Source organism: Arabidopsis thaliana (assembly GCF_000001735.4).
Source record: "Arabidopsis thaliana chromosome 1 sequence".
NCBI lineage: Eukaryota > Viridiplantae > Streptophyta > Magnoliopsida > Brassicales > Brassicaceae > Arabidopsis > Arabidopsis thaliana.
The window spans coordinates 16,260,468-16,273,401 of record NC_003070.9 but is presented as its reverse complement, the minus strand read 5'-3'; the positions used below and the strand labels follow the sequence as shown (position 1 = coordinate 16,273,401).

Sequence of the window (12,934 nt, the reverse complement as noted above, 5' to 3'; positions counted from 1 at the left end):
TTTCTAAAAATGTGAGCCCGTAATATTTTTATTGAACACGGTTCATTAATTTTACCAAAATATAATTTTCATTCTTAGAACGAATACTTAGTTTGGCAAGAAAAGTTTCCGACAAATAAAAAGAGGTTACATAATTTGTTTTTAAATAACTTTCTATGTTGTTTTGCCATTAAAAAATAATGAGCAAGTGCAGTATCACATCTCATCGTTTCACTATTCAGCTCCTTATAGCCAACCTAACTTGCAAGATTATTAAACTATTTTTTTTTTTTGACTATTGTTCCAAAATGAGCACAAAATCAAACCCAATAAACATGCCACCAAAAAATTTATTTTGGACTTACAGACTCTTTGTACATAGTCTATGGGGTGACTTTCTGAATATCTTGAAGTTCAAAGGTGTAAAAACTCAAGCTTTGTGTAGAACTGGCAGTCCGTAAAAAAGTGTTGCACGAGCATTAAAACGCTCATCTGAATTCTCACCTCAAGAAGACCTGAAAATGGTTTAGGCTGTTGTTTCCATGCTGAAATCATTAGGAGAAGATTTGTCAAGGAAAAAAACTGATTGATACACCAAACTGAATCCTCTAATGGATGATTGACTTCCAATGTGTTTGATTGTAAGGTGTGGAGGTTTACCTCTAGCTATAACAGTTCTTGGAGGACTTCTGGCAACCAAAAGTACATGGAACGAGTGGCAAAGAGTATACGAGAACATCACATCATATGTTTCAAATGGAGTTAGTAGCAATGGAAGTAAGAACATGCTAGTTGCAGATGTTTTGTGCTTGAGTTACGAGTACTTGCCTCCCCATTTAAAGCAATGTTCCTGAAGACTACGAGGTTCATGTGGGAACACTAGTTAGTTACTGGATCGCAGAGGGAATGGTTATGCCTGTAAAACACACAGAGGCTAGCACGACAGTAGAAGATGTCGGGCAAGATTATCTTGAGGAATTAGTAAAGAGAAGCATGGTTATGGTTGGGAGGAGGGACATTGTAACTTCGGAAGTCATGACATGCCGTATGCATGACTCATGAGGGAGGTGTGTTATCAGAGACTGTCTCAGGTGAACTACATAAATCCTCGATCTAGATCTCTTGTCTATATTATAAAGAATCAAGGAAGTTCATGGGCACTTTTGGGTAAGGTTTCCTTCAGAAAGATGAAACTTCTTCGAGTTCTAGATCTCGAGGGAGTGCAAATCGAGGGAGGGAAGTTGCCAGACGATGTAGGAGATCTCATCCATTTGAGGAACCTGAGCGTGAGATTGACAAACGTGAAGGAACTTACATCATCTATTGGAAACTTAAAGTTGATGATGATTACTTTAGACTTGTTCGTGAAGGGGCAACTGTATATTCCAAACGTGTTATGGAAGCTGCACCGGCTGAAACATTTGTGTATGCCTTCAGATCTTGATCCCAAAACAAAGCTGGACTTGAGTACTCTAAGAAACTTGCAGCAACTCTGGGATTTTCCTGTTGGAAAGTGCAATCCAAGGGATCTTTTAGCAATGACAAGTCTTAGAGGATTGTCTATCAATCTTTCTTCGCAGAACACAGACTTCGAGGTGGTGTCTTCTCTAAGCAAAGTCTTGAAACGTCTCCGTGGCTTGACAATAAACGTTCCATGCGAACCTATGCTTCCACCAGTAGATGTAACACAGTTGGTCTCTGCATTTACTAATCTCTGTGAACTGGAACTGTTCCTTAAACTAGAAAAACTCCCAGGAGAACAGAGTTTCTCCTCTGATCTTGGTGCTCTACGTTTGTGGCAATGCGGATTAGTGGATGACCCTTTTGTGGTTCTCGAGAAGCTTCCAAACTTGAAGATTCTCCAACTGTTTGAAGGATCATTTGTAGGTAGTAAGCTTTGTTGTTCCAAAAGTGGTTTTACTCAACTGCATTCTTTGACATTGTCACAGCTTGAGAATCTAGAGGAGTGGACTGTAGAAGACGGTGCCATGATGCGTCTTGTCTCGATGGAGTTAAAGTGTTGTAACAAACTGAAGTCAGTTCCCGAAGGAACGAGATTCCTGAAAAATCTACAAGAATTAGAGATTGAGGACATGACAAAGGCATCTAAGGACAAGCTGATCTCTGGTGGTGAAGATTACTACAAGGTTCAACATGTGCCTTGTGTTGTTTTTGAGAACTGTGAACTTTAAGAATTTGGGTGTTACAGGTGTATATGATCTTGTTAAAGATTTCCCCCTTTCAGGGTTGAAAACATAAAAGTTTGATATCGGTGTAGTCTCCTAAATAAGACGTTCTTTGTTTCAGTTTTAGATTCTCTCAAGTAAAATGGAAACACATTAGGTTATAAGCAAAACCTTTCCTCTGCCCTATCCGAATCAAAAAGTACTATCCATTGAACCACCACAAGTTTCTTCGTCGTCTCAAGACCTCAAATCATTGATTTCAACATTCTTTCCCATAAAGCAAGTGTACTTGCATTGGTATGTTTCATGTATAGACGTCATGCCCAACGCACGCATTAAAAGTTACCCTAGGAATGAATACTTATGGTAATTGTAATTCCCTATACACAAGAGTCGTCACATGTGTAGAACCACCCGATCAGTCACATTTAGTTTCCTTCTCAGACCAATACTGGTGCTTCCATGATCGCTCGTAGAATGTGATCAACGAAGAAAGGTGTCAATCTTAATAACGGTTTTATACTCTTAGGAGAAGATGATACAAGGCTTTTGACTTCTCAGACCAATACTGGTGCTTACTGTTTTTCTTATCCGACTAGTATTTGCGTTGTCTTTGAGATTGTGATATATTAGCTCGGTTCTATGTTACTTTTAGTTATAGGAATAGTAAGAGACAACACAAGCAAAAGAAAAAAAGAAAAAAAAACATGTATGCATGCTTTCTTGAAATTCAAGGCATTCCAATTAAATTAGTTAAAATAAAACTACAACAAAAATTAGGGCAATAGAAAGAAGAAAAAACGAACACTTAAACTAGAATAAGTAACTAAAGCGATTAAATATAGGAAAGCGGAAAGGGAGATAGATGTAAGCAAGCTACACAGGAATCATTGTTCCCATAGTCTTATGCTAAAAATTGAGAACAATGAATTTGTTTTCAAACTGATCCCAATAGAGCTTCAGAACATCGCCTTCTACGAGATCTAATGAATGCTTCATAGTACTCCAACCAGTCCCGAAATAATACTTCATGTCGTCAATTCTTTTCAGGGTAACTGTGTATAGATCGTCTTCCATTATGTCGTGGACTTGCACTTCAAAACCGTTGTCCAAACCCTCATCTGTGACACCATTCATCCTTGTGAGGACAGACATCACTTGTGCTTTTGGTAATGCCACATTACCAACAATGTCAGTCTTTGTTAGAGTCTTTGATATGATCATAGCCCCGTCTAGTTCATCTAGCATAATTCATCTTGCTAAAATTTTAACCCTAGATCTTTTGAAAGAAAATTTGTTTATATCTCGTGTTCTTAGATGTAAACATATTTATAGGAGACTTAACCTAAGAAGAAAGGAAAATACAAGAGAAAAGGACTCCAACTCTTCCGTTAACAAAATAGAAATTTTTCTTATCGGAAAAAAGGAGATTGTTTAATAATTTCCTTAATACTCCCGAAACGGAAAATGGGAAGAGAGCATTGTAACTTGGAAAGAAAGTTATTGATTCAAGGCATCAAAATGAAGCTGAGATTTTCTTAACTTCAGAAAAGAACATTGATACATTTCGCAGTCATATGGCAGAAAAAGAGTAGAAGTTCCTTTCAAGAGGTAACTACCATCAGATCCTTGGAGGTTGTACTACTGGCCATGCAAAATCTCTTAGTTTCATTCAAAGTTCTATGTAAATTATGGATTTAGCTCTAATTCCTTAGAAGCCACCATAAATGTTTTCTTAATTTAAAACCGAAGTTTAAATTCAACACTACTTGCTATAGCGATAGGGACAATTCAGATACATTAGAAATCTCGAAGTTTAGAAATACAAACTAATTTGTTCATATACACCTTTAACCGTCGCTGCTTCAGACTATCTTTCCATTGGAGAAGTCCTACCATGGATAATATATATCGAAGAAACACATGATAGTAATAGTTTTTCCTAGACGTCTTGACTACCAAAGTGTCCACACAACGGCTTCTACATCCATCACACATAGGTCTAGAGTTACCACTGTTGGGTACAATACCAATACTTGTTTTTGCACCTTCGTACATCTTGATTATATGGTTTGCATCATTTGGTTCCTTTCTGTGGAGTTAATCATATTGGCTACTTTTGTGCTGAAGGATCCAACCACAATTCTATTGGAAGTTCACTCATAAGGCCCTAGAGTGAATGACATATAGATTTATGATATGATACTGCCTATTGGTGTCAGCAGATGTGATTTAAGTTGTGGAAGTGGGCATGCTTGTTTCATCATAGGGAAGATTGATAAGCTTGGAAGCACCAATGTAACAATTGTGGTTTTGTATCAATTTTCAAATGATAATTCGAAATGCATTAAAGGCAGTTTCAATATCACCACCAAAGACAGATTCTTTGTTGTTTTTTATGCTCCAGGTTGGTTTTTCATAAATGATAAAGAACACATCAAAGTCTCAAAACTTGAGAAGCAAATCGTTTTAACTTCCAAAAAAGTAACAAACTAAAAGCAAAAGAAAACTCCATAACATTGTTTAAAGGATAACATCTCTGAGATAAGTAGCAACAGATAACCAAACATGAAACTTTCTAAGAAGAATTGTGATAAAACAACTCTTACTTCGTGACACGGTTGTAAAACCTCATCTTCTCAAGGGAGGTCTGGAAGCGACCATGTCCAAAAATGGAGGCGGTGTCAATAAACTTGAGTTTGATCTCCTCCAAGGCAAGACGGGAAGTCTGAGTGAGAAGTGACTGTCTGAGAGTTACAACTCTCTTCTTGGGACCAACACAGCACCCCTTAATCATCAAGTAGTCATCCTTCACAATACCGTAGTGTGGGAAGCCTCCCATTGGAGTCACATCCTTCTCAGTCCTATATCATCATACACAAAACATTATCATCAGACTCAGATAAACCACAGAAGTAATCATGACCAGACAGGAGAAAAGAAACGAAACAGAGAAATTTCTACTGACCTGTCATATTCAGTCATGGCTGTGTGTGCCTCAGTACCAACCTTACCCAACCTGTAAATCTTCTTGTTAAGCTCAGTACGGTGATGGTAACCGTTCTGACCAGCCCTAGCAACAGTGTAGGACACTCTAGCAGGATGCCACGCACCAATACAAGCAACCTTACGCAGACCTCTGTGAGTCTTACGAGGAAGACGGGTAACACCCCAACGAGTAACAACACCTTCATAACCCTTACCCTTGGTCACACCAATGATATCAATCATTTCATCCTTCTGGAAGACAGCTTCAATTGGGATCTGCTTCTCAAAGAAACTGTAGGCAAAGTCAACCTTCTGGGCAATGGTACCACCATTGATCTGGATCTCCATCATGTGAGCCTTCTTCTGCTTCAATCCCTTCATCTTCCTGATCTGTAATTAGAGGTCACATAGAATTGTCAGTAAGAACGTAGTGCAGAAGAGTTTATGATATACACTTCCATTCAATAAGCAAACTTACCTGAGTGTGAGCCAAAACACGGATGACAGTAGCGTACTTCTTCATCTTCTCAAGCTGAGCCTGAATACCCTTCTTGCCATCCTCACTGTCATACTGCTTAGCGTACCCAGTGAAAGCCTTCTTCTTAGACTTAGCCCAGTTCTTGTAGAACCTTCTCCTGACCTCCTCACTCAAATGCTGTGCCCAGACAGTGTTCAAAGACCTCAAACCTCTAGGAGTCTTCACATAGGCAACAACTCCAACAACCACCATAGCAGGTGTCTCAATGATGGTAACAGCCTCACATGTCTCCTTCTTGTGAAGCTCTACACAACAATAAAAACACAAAGTTGACGACTTTAAATCGCAAAAACCTCCACAAAACAAATCAGAATGAAAAAAACACAAGTTCACTTACTGGATCCAGGTTTCTCCACTTCTCTGACAATGTGAGTCATACCAGCTTTGTAACCCATGAAAGCTGTGAACTTGCAAGGCTTGGTTTGGTCATCCTTAGGGAACGCCTTCACTGATAAACCAACAACAACGTATAAGCAAAACAAACAATAAAAGAACAACCTTTTGAATCAAATCAACCATTTCATTCACTACTTAAGAATTCAATATTTGTGAGTGAGCAAAAAGAGAGAAGCTTTATGAAAACCCTAGTAATCATTTCACTAACAAGGAATCTACATTTGATAAAAAGACTCACCCTTTCCTCTGTGACGGTTAGCTCTCTTCCTTGGAAGGAAACCAAGAGAACCATGTCTTGGGTGCTCAAACTTCCTGTGAGACATTCTTCTTCTTCTTCTTCTACATCAACAGTAATACAACAACACAATTAGAGAAAGAAACAGAGATCAAAAACAGTGATGATTCAAAAGTGTCTTCCGGAGATTATCCTAGATTCGCTAAACTAGACAGACTCGCTAAGGTAGATATACATTTTCTGGTGAATTCACGCAAAGGAAGAGGAAAGGGATGAGAGAAAGACGAACCTTGTGCCGACGGCTTCTAAGCTCCAACGATGAGGACTGCAAGAGAGAAATGAGCTTTAAAACCCTAGTTTGAATTTATAGTAAGAGTATCTAGGTTTTGTGAACACTCAAATATGGGCCGACTTTTGTTTTGGGCCTAAAGCCCAACAAATGTTTTTACAAATTAGATAAAGGTTTTATACTTTTATTTATTTTTTGTTTCGTATTTCAAAGATTGGAAACTGGTGGACAGCTAAAAAAAGACATTTCAGATTGAGTATAAATAATATTAACACAGTAATTAATTGTATTAGATCAATGATGTTCCAATTTATAGTAAGAGTATCTAGGTTTTGTGAATTCTCAAATATGGGCCGAATTTTGTTATTGGGCCTAAATAAAGCCCAGAGGTTTGTACAAATTTGATAAAGGTTTTATTTATTTTTTGTTTCGTATAAAAAGAAAAGACAACAGCTAAATCCGATAACACACTCACATGTTCACAGTTCACTTGAAGCAAAAATTTCATTATGTTTACTTATAATGATATGGTTACTCCGTGGGTGGTTTTGTCAAATGATCGATATGGTTATTGATAAAAATTTATCGATGTTTGTAGTATAATGGTGTGTGTTACTGCTGCCACCGTATTGTATGTAAGCTTCAAAGTTGGAAGTGTGTGTGAATTGTAGACGGCAAAAGTTTTGTCGTGAAAGAAAGTTAAAATTTGTTGGTTACTAAAGGGAATAAATATAACTTAAGGTAACACATGGATGTTTTTTTGTATCTTGTTACTATATGATTTTATAGTAGTTCCTATCATTTTGAAATTTAGATTTAAGCTAAATTTTATATATTTAAACTTAATCTAGATTTAATATTTCTCATTTAGAGGCTTGAGAATCATGTATTAGATTATACATTCAAAATTTTTCTTTGTGTCATTTTTAACACTATTTGCTAATTCTAAATCGCTAAACTAATCTTTAGTCTAGTACAACACCTCTTACTCCGCTCATGTATGAAACCCCATGTTTTATTGTGTTATCATCATTATGTGCACTCATAAGCAAAAACTACATAATATATGGACTACTATAGCTTTCTTTTTGTTAGGATGAATTGTAGTTTACTAATTGATTTCATGCGATAAGACTGAACCTTTGTGGTTGAGAGGTTATAAGGGACCGAGCGGTCCAACCTTCACCCATCTAAGTGCCAAATTCACAAAGAGCGGGTTTTAATCGTCGAGCACCAGATTTCTAGAAGGGATGGGATTGATTGATCCCAAAGAGTGGATCGATTAACTAAGTGTCACGACGTCGAAGATTGTTTTTCAAACACCTTGGGGTCAAGCGGTCCACCTACTAGATCTATCAGTCCAGTTCTTGATGCTACGATTAGATTTTTTTTATCCAGTTTCATAACTTATTTTATTTAACTGGGTATAAAACCCATAGAGACCTAATTTTTATTTTTACGTTTTTTTTTTTTGCAACTTTTTTGAGAGCTCTTTGTAAGCCACTATTCTCTATTCTGAAGATTACAGTTCATTTATCTTGACAATTTGGAAAAGATTTCTAAAGCCTTTTACTTATTAACTAATTCAATTTGGAGTATATATTAACAACAACAAAATAACAAAATTAGTTTAATAGTTTGTTAACAAATTTCATTTTCTTATTTCCGATACAATAAAGAATTTTAACTTCTTTTTTTTAATATATTAAGAACAACAAAATTAATAGAAAGAGGTTAATAGTTTAATATATTAATAAAAAGAGTTTGAATATATAAACAAAATAATTTCTTATTTATTGTATATACTTCTTTTTTTAAGAAATTTTCTGATTCTATCTTTAAATATATTAACAAAATTATATTTGGTTAGTGACGACATCTTATGTTATACTCATGTGTTGCGATCACGTGAGTTAGTAATTTTGAAAACCCAATTTTTCTAATGAAAAAGATGTAGAATCACACGCTAATTACAAGACTTTGATCACAAATTTTATATACACCCATGTATAGTCATAACATTCGAAGACATATCTAAGAAGGCAATAATCAGACTGAAGTTGTATTGGGAGAGAAAAAATTGGTAGATCGAATAAGTAGAAATACAAAGCGTTGACAATATGTTAGTTAACCAAAAGAGGAGTAATTGTATTGATCATATTCGGTCCATGGTTTTTCGAAAAAGTGATTTTCCTCTTCTGTTGGCTGCAACATGCCTACTAATGGTTGTTGTTGCTCCATACATCGAGAGTAAGATAATAGAGTTGGACATTGATCGATGTATGTCAGAGAAGGTTGCATAGAGTTTTGCAAGAAATGAGAATTTCGTTGAATCGTCTGAGTTCCAACATTTTCGGGGAAATTAAGCTTTGCTTTGCTTCCTCTAAAGCGAAGTGCTGCCGCATCATAGGCTCTTGCGGCGGCCTCGGCTGTCTCGAATGTCCCAAGCCATACACGTGTCGCCTTGTGTGGGTCTCGAATCTCCGCCGCCCATTTTCCCCATGGTCGTTGCCTTACTCCTCTATATTTTTTTGGCCTCTCCAAGGACATTGAGCTTTCACATTCTTTAGTCACTGTTTTATTGATTTTTGTTTTTGGTTAAAGAATGTTTTATTGGTTAGTATAGTGTTCTCAACAAAAAAAAATTCGATTTAGAAAAACATGCATACCAGCTGAACCGGTAATCAATGGTTGAGGAGGCAAAGAAAACTCTTCTCTTTCTCTCTTATGACCCATCGTCCATGTCGCAGATGCCGAGGGTTCGGTCTCACCAGAGACAACATTAGTCAGCATAGACACCATGTTTGAAATTGCGGTGGTAGACAAGTTGTAACCCGGGGGATAATATTCTGGCTCGTTTATGATTCTTGTTATTTCTTCGGCATTGTAGTGATACTGGCCATTGCCGGTTTCTTCGTTAGAGTCACGTTGGTTCGCCAGTTTTGTGTTGCTCAGTGTAATCAAATTGTGTTGTTCCTATCTTTTTAGTAGATGCTTGCTTATATAATCCGGAGTCACTAGTTAATTCAACATGTCTTTCTCTAGCCGTCATACAAATAGTGACACGTGGGAAATGGACATAAACAAAAGATTTCCTTACCAACTTGAATTAGACCTTCATGACACGTTGATTGATTTAGCCACACAAATATATTATAAATTTTAAATATTTATTTCGGTTTTGTTTTTATATATGTAGTAACAAAACTAGCTAGACTTAGTTAAAGTTTTTTTTTTTGTTGGTCAACTAGTTAAAGACTCAAAGATGTAATATTTATGTTATAATGCATGTAATGAAATATGAAACACGTGTTGAAATATTCAAAAACGTGCGTTCACATTCAGGCTTAGAAATCGAAGTACAATTTTGTGAACCCAAAATGATTCGTCGGTGGTCTCTTTAGATAAGTTAAAATGAGTTCATGTCCGATTTGAGTTATTGCATATATCTAACTACACTTGTAACTGCCGACATCATTTACTACAATCAATTCTTATCCATTGAGCTCACAATATGATTATAGTTCCAAAAGTATATCACGTCACTTCTTGGTTTTGTTACAGATTCATTGAACTATGGAATTTTTATTAAAAGTATGAATAATTATCAATCCACAAGTGTTGAAAGATTAGTTAATATATATATATATATATATATATATATATATATATATATATATATAATCCACTTGTCTAAGTCTAGTAATCTTCCTTGGAAGAAAAGACAACAACAAAACTATATAAAAGGAGTGGTTCACACAACTTTGTTGTACTAGTTTTGTTATGCCCAATATGACATGAAACAAAAGATAATCATTCACCTTATATTAAAATACATATAAAAATATGATTATGAGTTGGCAAAAAAAATTCTATATGTTTATAAAATTCAAATTTGGTCGGTAATCATACTTAATATTGGTGTTGGTTGTGGTTGTCAATTGCGTTAGTAGTTGGACAACTTAGTTTTTATGTGAAATAACTAGACCTTAAAATCTATGTTAGTAGTTAATACTTCAATAGATCAATTATCTCGTGTAGCTATTAAAATTTAGTTTAAAAATATTCCGATAAATAAAAAAGTGTGTATTAGAGATTACTATTAGAATTCAAATTGTGTTATTGGATATGTCGTTATACTATGAATTGGATGTAAAATTGTTCAGGAATTGTTTTTTTCAGTTTTTTTTTATTTATTTATTTATTAGGGAAACATAGTTCAGTTTGTTTTTATACAACTAGATATTAATCCGCGGTATACCGCAGGCCTATATTTTCATTAAATAAAAAATAATTGAATTTTTTTTAGGATGATCTTTAAATTTATGCTATTGTTTGATTTAAATGTATGATACACCGCGAGACAAAATTTTATAACTCAAATTTTAAAGTTTTAAGTTGTATTTGTTTATTTTTTTAAATATTTAATATTGTATAATTGTATTTTGATTGTTGTTTTTCAGATTTCATCCGTAGTACACCATCCCATATTAATATCGACTCAACCCCGTCAATTCTAGAATTTTACCCGTGGTAATATTTAATTATATAATTATATTTTGATTGTCATTCTAGGATTTCACTCCTAGTTCTATCGCAAATTATTATCAACCCAAACCAGTCAATTCTAGAATTTCACTTGTAGTATAAAATTTAAAATATAAACATTTATAATATTTAATTTTCTTATAAAAGAATCAAATGTGTTATTATCCACACAAACCCGTCCCACCATATAACCCCATCCCGTGAAATTAAATACAAATTTGTCATTTTATTATAAATTTCAATTATAAAATTAGAAACTTCAAAAAAGATTAATATTGACCCAAACTTCATCATTAAATTTTGATTGTTATATCTAAGATTTCTCTCGCTGTATGTATCTAGGATTTCTCTCGTAGTATATCGTCCCGTATTAATATCTTTTATATTGTTTATAATATTTAAATTTCTTGTAAAATTCAATTTATAATTTTTTGAAACTTTTTAAAGTTTCATTCTTTAAAATAAAGAACCCTAGTTAACAAACCATTATAATTTTGGACACCTCATAAATCAAATTTCATGCTCATTCGTAATCGAAATCATTTTGGTCCTTTTTATACTATGGCTTTGAACCATTGTCCAATTTTTTAAGCAACGTCGGACATTGTACAATCGTAATATACCATTCCATATTATTATCCACCCAAATCCGTCCAACCATATAACCTAGTTCCGTAAAATTAAACATAATTTTATCATTTTCTTATAAATTTTAATATTATAAAATTTGAAAAACTTCAAAAAAATATAATATCGACCCAAAATTCATCATTGAATTTTGATTGTTATATTTAAGATTTCTCCTGTAATATATCGTCCCGTATTAATATATTATATATATATATTTATAATGTTTAAATTTCTTGTAAAATTCAATCTATAATTTTTAAAACTTCATAAGTTTTAAAATTATAAAAAAATTTAAATCTTTTTTAAAGATAAACTTTAGAAAAAGTTTTTAAAATTATAAAGATTTTAACTTTATCATAATGTTAAAATATTTATAATTTTGGAAACATTTTAAAGTTTCAATTCTTCAAAATAAAGAATCCGAGTAAACCGGATAACCATTTTAATTTTGGATGACTGATAAATCAAGATTCCTGCTCATTCGTAATCAAAATCATTTTGGTCCTTTTTATAATGGGAAAAATGTCATTTAAATCACGACTTCGCAATTTGCGGTGCTTTAAAACATAAACTTTATACCTTGTGATTAAAATCATCAATTATGTGTTGACTTCAGAAAAAATCACTAACGTTCGTTGACAACGCCGAATTAGTCACAACGTCAACTGAATAAACAGAGCAATTAGACGCTGTGATTTATCCGTTAATGAATCCGTTTAAGAGCAAAACGACGTCGTTCACAATGGAAACAAAAACGGGAAAATGCCATTTAAATCACGACTTCGCTATTTGCGGTGCTTTAAAGCATGAATTTTGTGCCTTGTGATTCACTTCGATTTCAAAATACAGGAGTGAATTCGAAGAAGAATAGAAGAAGAGATTTGAGGATCTAGAGTTTCTTATTTCTGAATTGGAGGTTTTTGTTTCAATTGCAAAATCGATATATCGATTCAAAAATAATCGATGATTTTAATCACAAGGAACAAAGTTCATGCTTTAAAGCACCGCAATTGGCAAAGTCGTGATTTAAATGGCATTTTCCCTGTTTTTGTTTCAATTGCAAACAACATTGTTTTGCTCTTAAACGGACTCATTAATGGATAAATCATAGCGTCTAATTTGCTCCGTTTATTCAGTTGATGTTG

General features: G+C 34.3%; 3 protein-coding genes and 1 pseudogene across 12 annotated transcripts; 1 reads left to right on the top strand and 3 right to left on the bottom strand.

The window, feature by feature from the left end:
* The first annotated feature begins 603 nt into the window (after positions 1–603).
* AT1G43180 lies at positions 604–2,201 on the top strand (annotated as a pseudogene). Its single transcript has one exon.
* A 687-nt stretch (positions 2,202–2,888) lies between these two features.
* On the bottom strand, positions 2,889–4,327 carry AT1G43171 (B3 domain protein). The gene has a single exon (NM_001123957.1). The coding sequence runs from the start codon at positions 3,411–3,413 to the stop codon at positions 3,075–3,077; it is 339 nt and encodes a 112-aa protein (NP_001117429.1). The 5' UTR covers positions 3,414–4,327; the 3' UTR covers positions 2,889–3,074.
* Positions 4,328–4,456: 129 nt separating this feature from the next.
* RP1 (ribosomal protein 1) lies at positions 4,457–6,849 on the bottom strand. Of its 9 annotated transcripts, none has more exons than NM_001198223.1 (7): positions 6,612–6,761; positions 6,326–6,426; positions 6,029–6,139; positions 5,632–5,936; positions 5,134–5,543; positions 4,722–5,029; positions 4,537–4,657 (listed from the first exon to the last, which is right to left on the bottom strand). In NM_001198223.1, exons 2-6 carry the CDS (start codon positions 6,408–6,410, stop codon positions 4,771–4,773), a joined length of 1,170 nt encoding a protein of 389 aa, NP_001185152.1. In that variant the 5' UTR covers positions 6,411–6,426; positions 6,612–6,761; the 3' UTR covers positions 4,537–4,657; positions 4,722–4,770. The 9 variants fall into 9 exon arrangements, with proteins under 9 accessions (NP_175009.1, NP_973966.1, NP_001031146.1 ...); NM_001198221.1 differs by having other exon boundaries at positions 6,326–6,423; NM_001198222.1 differs by having other exon boundaries at positions 6,326–6,420.
* Positions 6,850–8,456: 1,607 nt separating this feature from the next.
* On the bottom strand, positions 8,457–9,597 carry RAP2.6 (uncharacterized protein). The gene is made up of 2 exons (NM_103468.4): positions 9,281–9,597; positions 8,457–9,184 (listed from the first exon to the last, which is right to left on the bottom strand). Exons 1-2 carry the CDS (start codon positions 9,411–9,413, stop codon positions 8,739–8,741), a joined length of 579 nt encoding a protein of 192 aa, NP_175008.1. The 5' UTR covers positions 9,414–9,597; the 3' UTR covers positions 8,457–8,738.
* Between the last annotated feature and the right edge of the window lie 3,337 nt (positions 9,598–12,934).

Coding starts and splice junctions, on each gene's coding strand:
- AT1G43171 (NM_001123957.1), bottom strand. CDS start 3,413: ATGCTAGATGAACTAGACGGGGCTATGATCATATCAAAGACTCTAACA.
- RP1 (NM_103469.4), bottom strand. CDS start 6,410: ATGTCTCACAGGAAGTTTGAGCACCCAAGACATGGTTCTCTTGGTTTC. Junction 6,140..6,325: donor TAACCGTCACAGAGGAAAGG/GTGAGTCTTTTT, acceptor TTGGTTTATCAG/TGAAGGCGTTCCCTAAGGAT. Junction 5,030..5,133: donor GCCATGACTGAATATGACAG/GTCAGTAGAAAT, acceptor ATGATGATATAG/GACTGAGAAGGATGTGACTC.
- RAP2.6 (NM_103468.4), bottom strand. CDS start 9,413: ATGGTGTCTATGCTGACTAATGTTGTCTCTGGTGAGACCGAACCCTCG. Junction 9,185..9,280: donor ATTGATTACCGGTTCAGCTG/GTATGCATGTTT, acceptor TCAATAAAACAG/TGACTAAAGAATGTGAAAGC.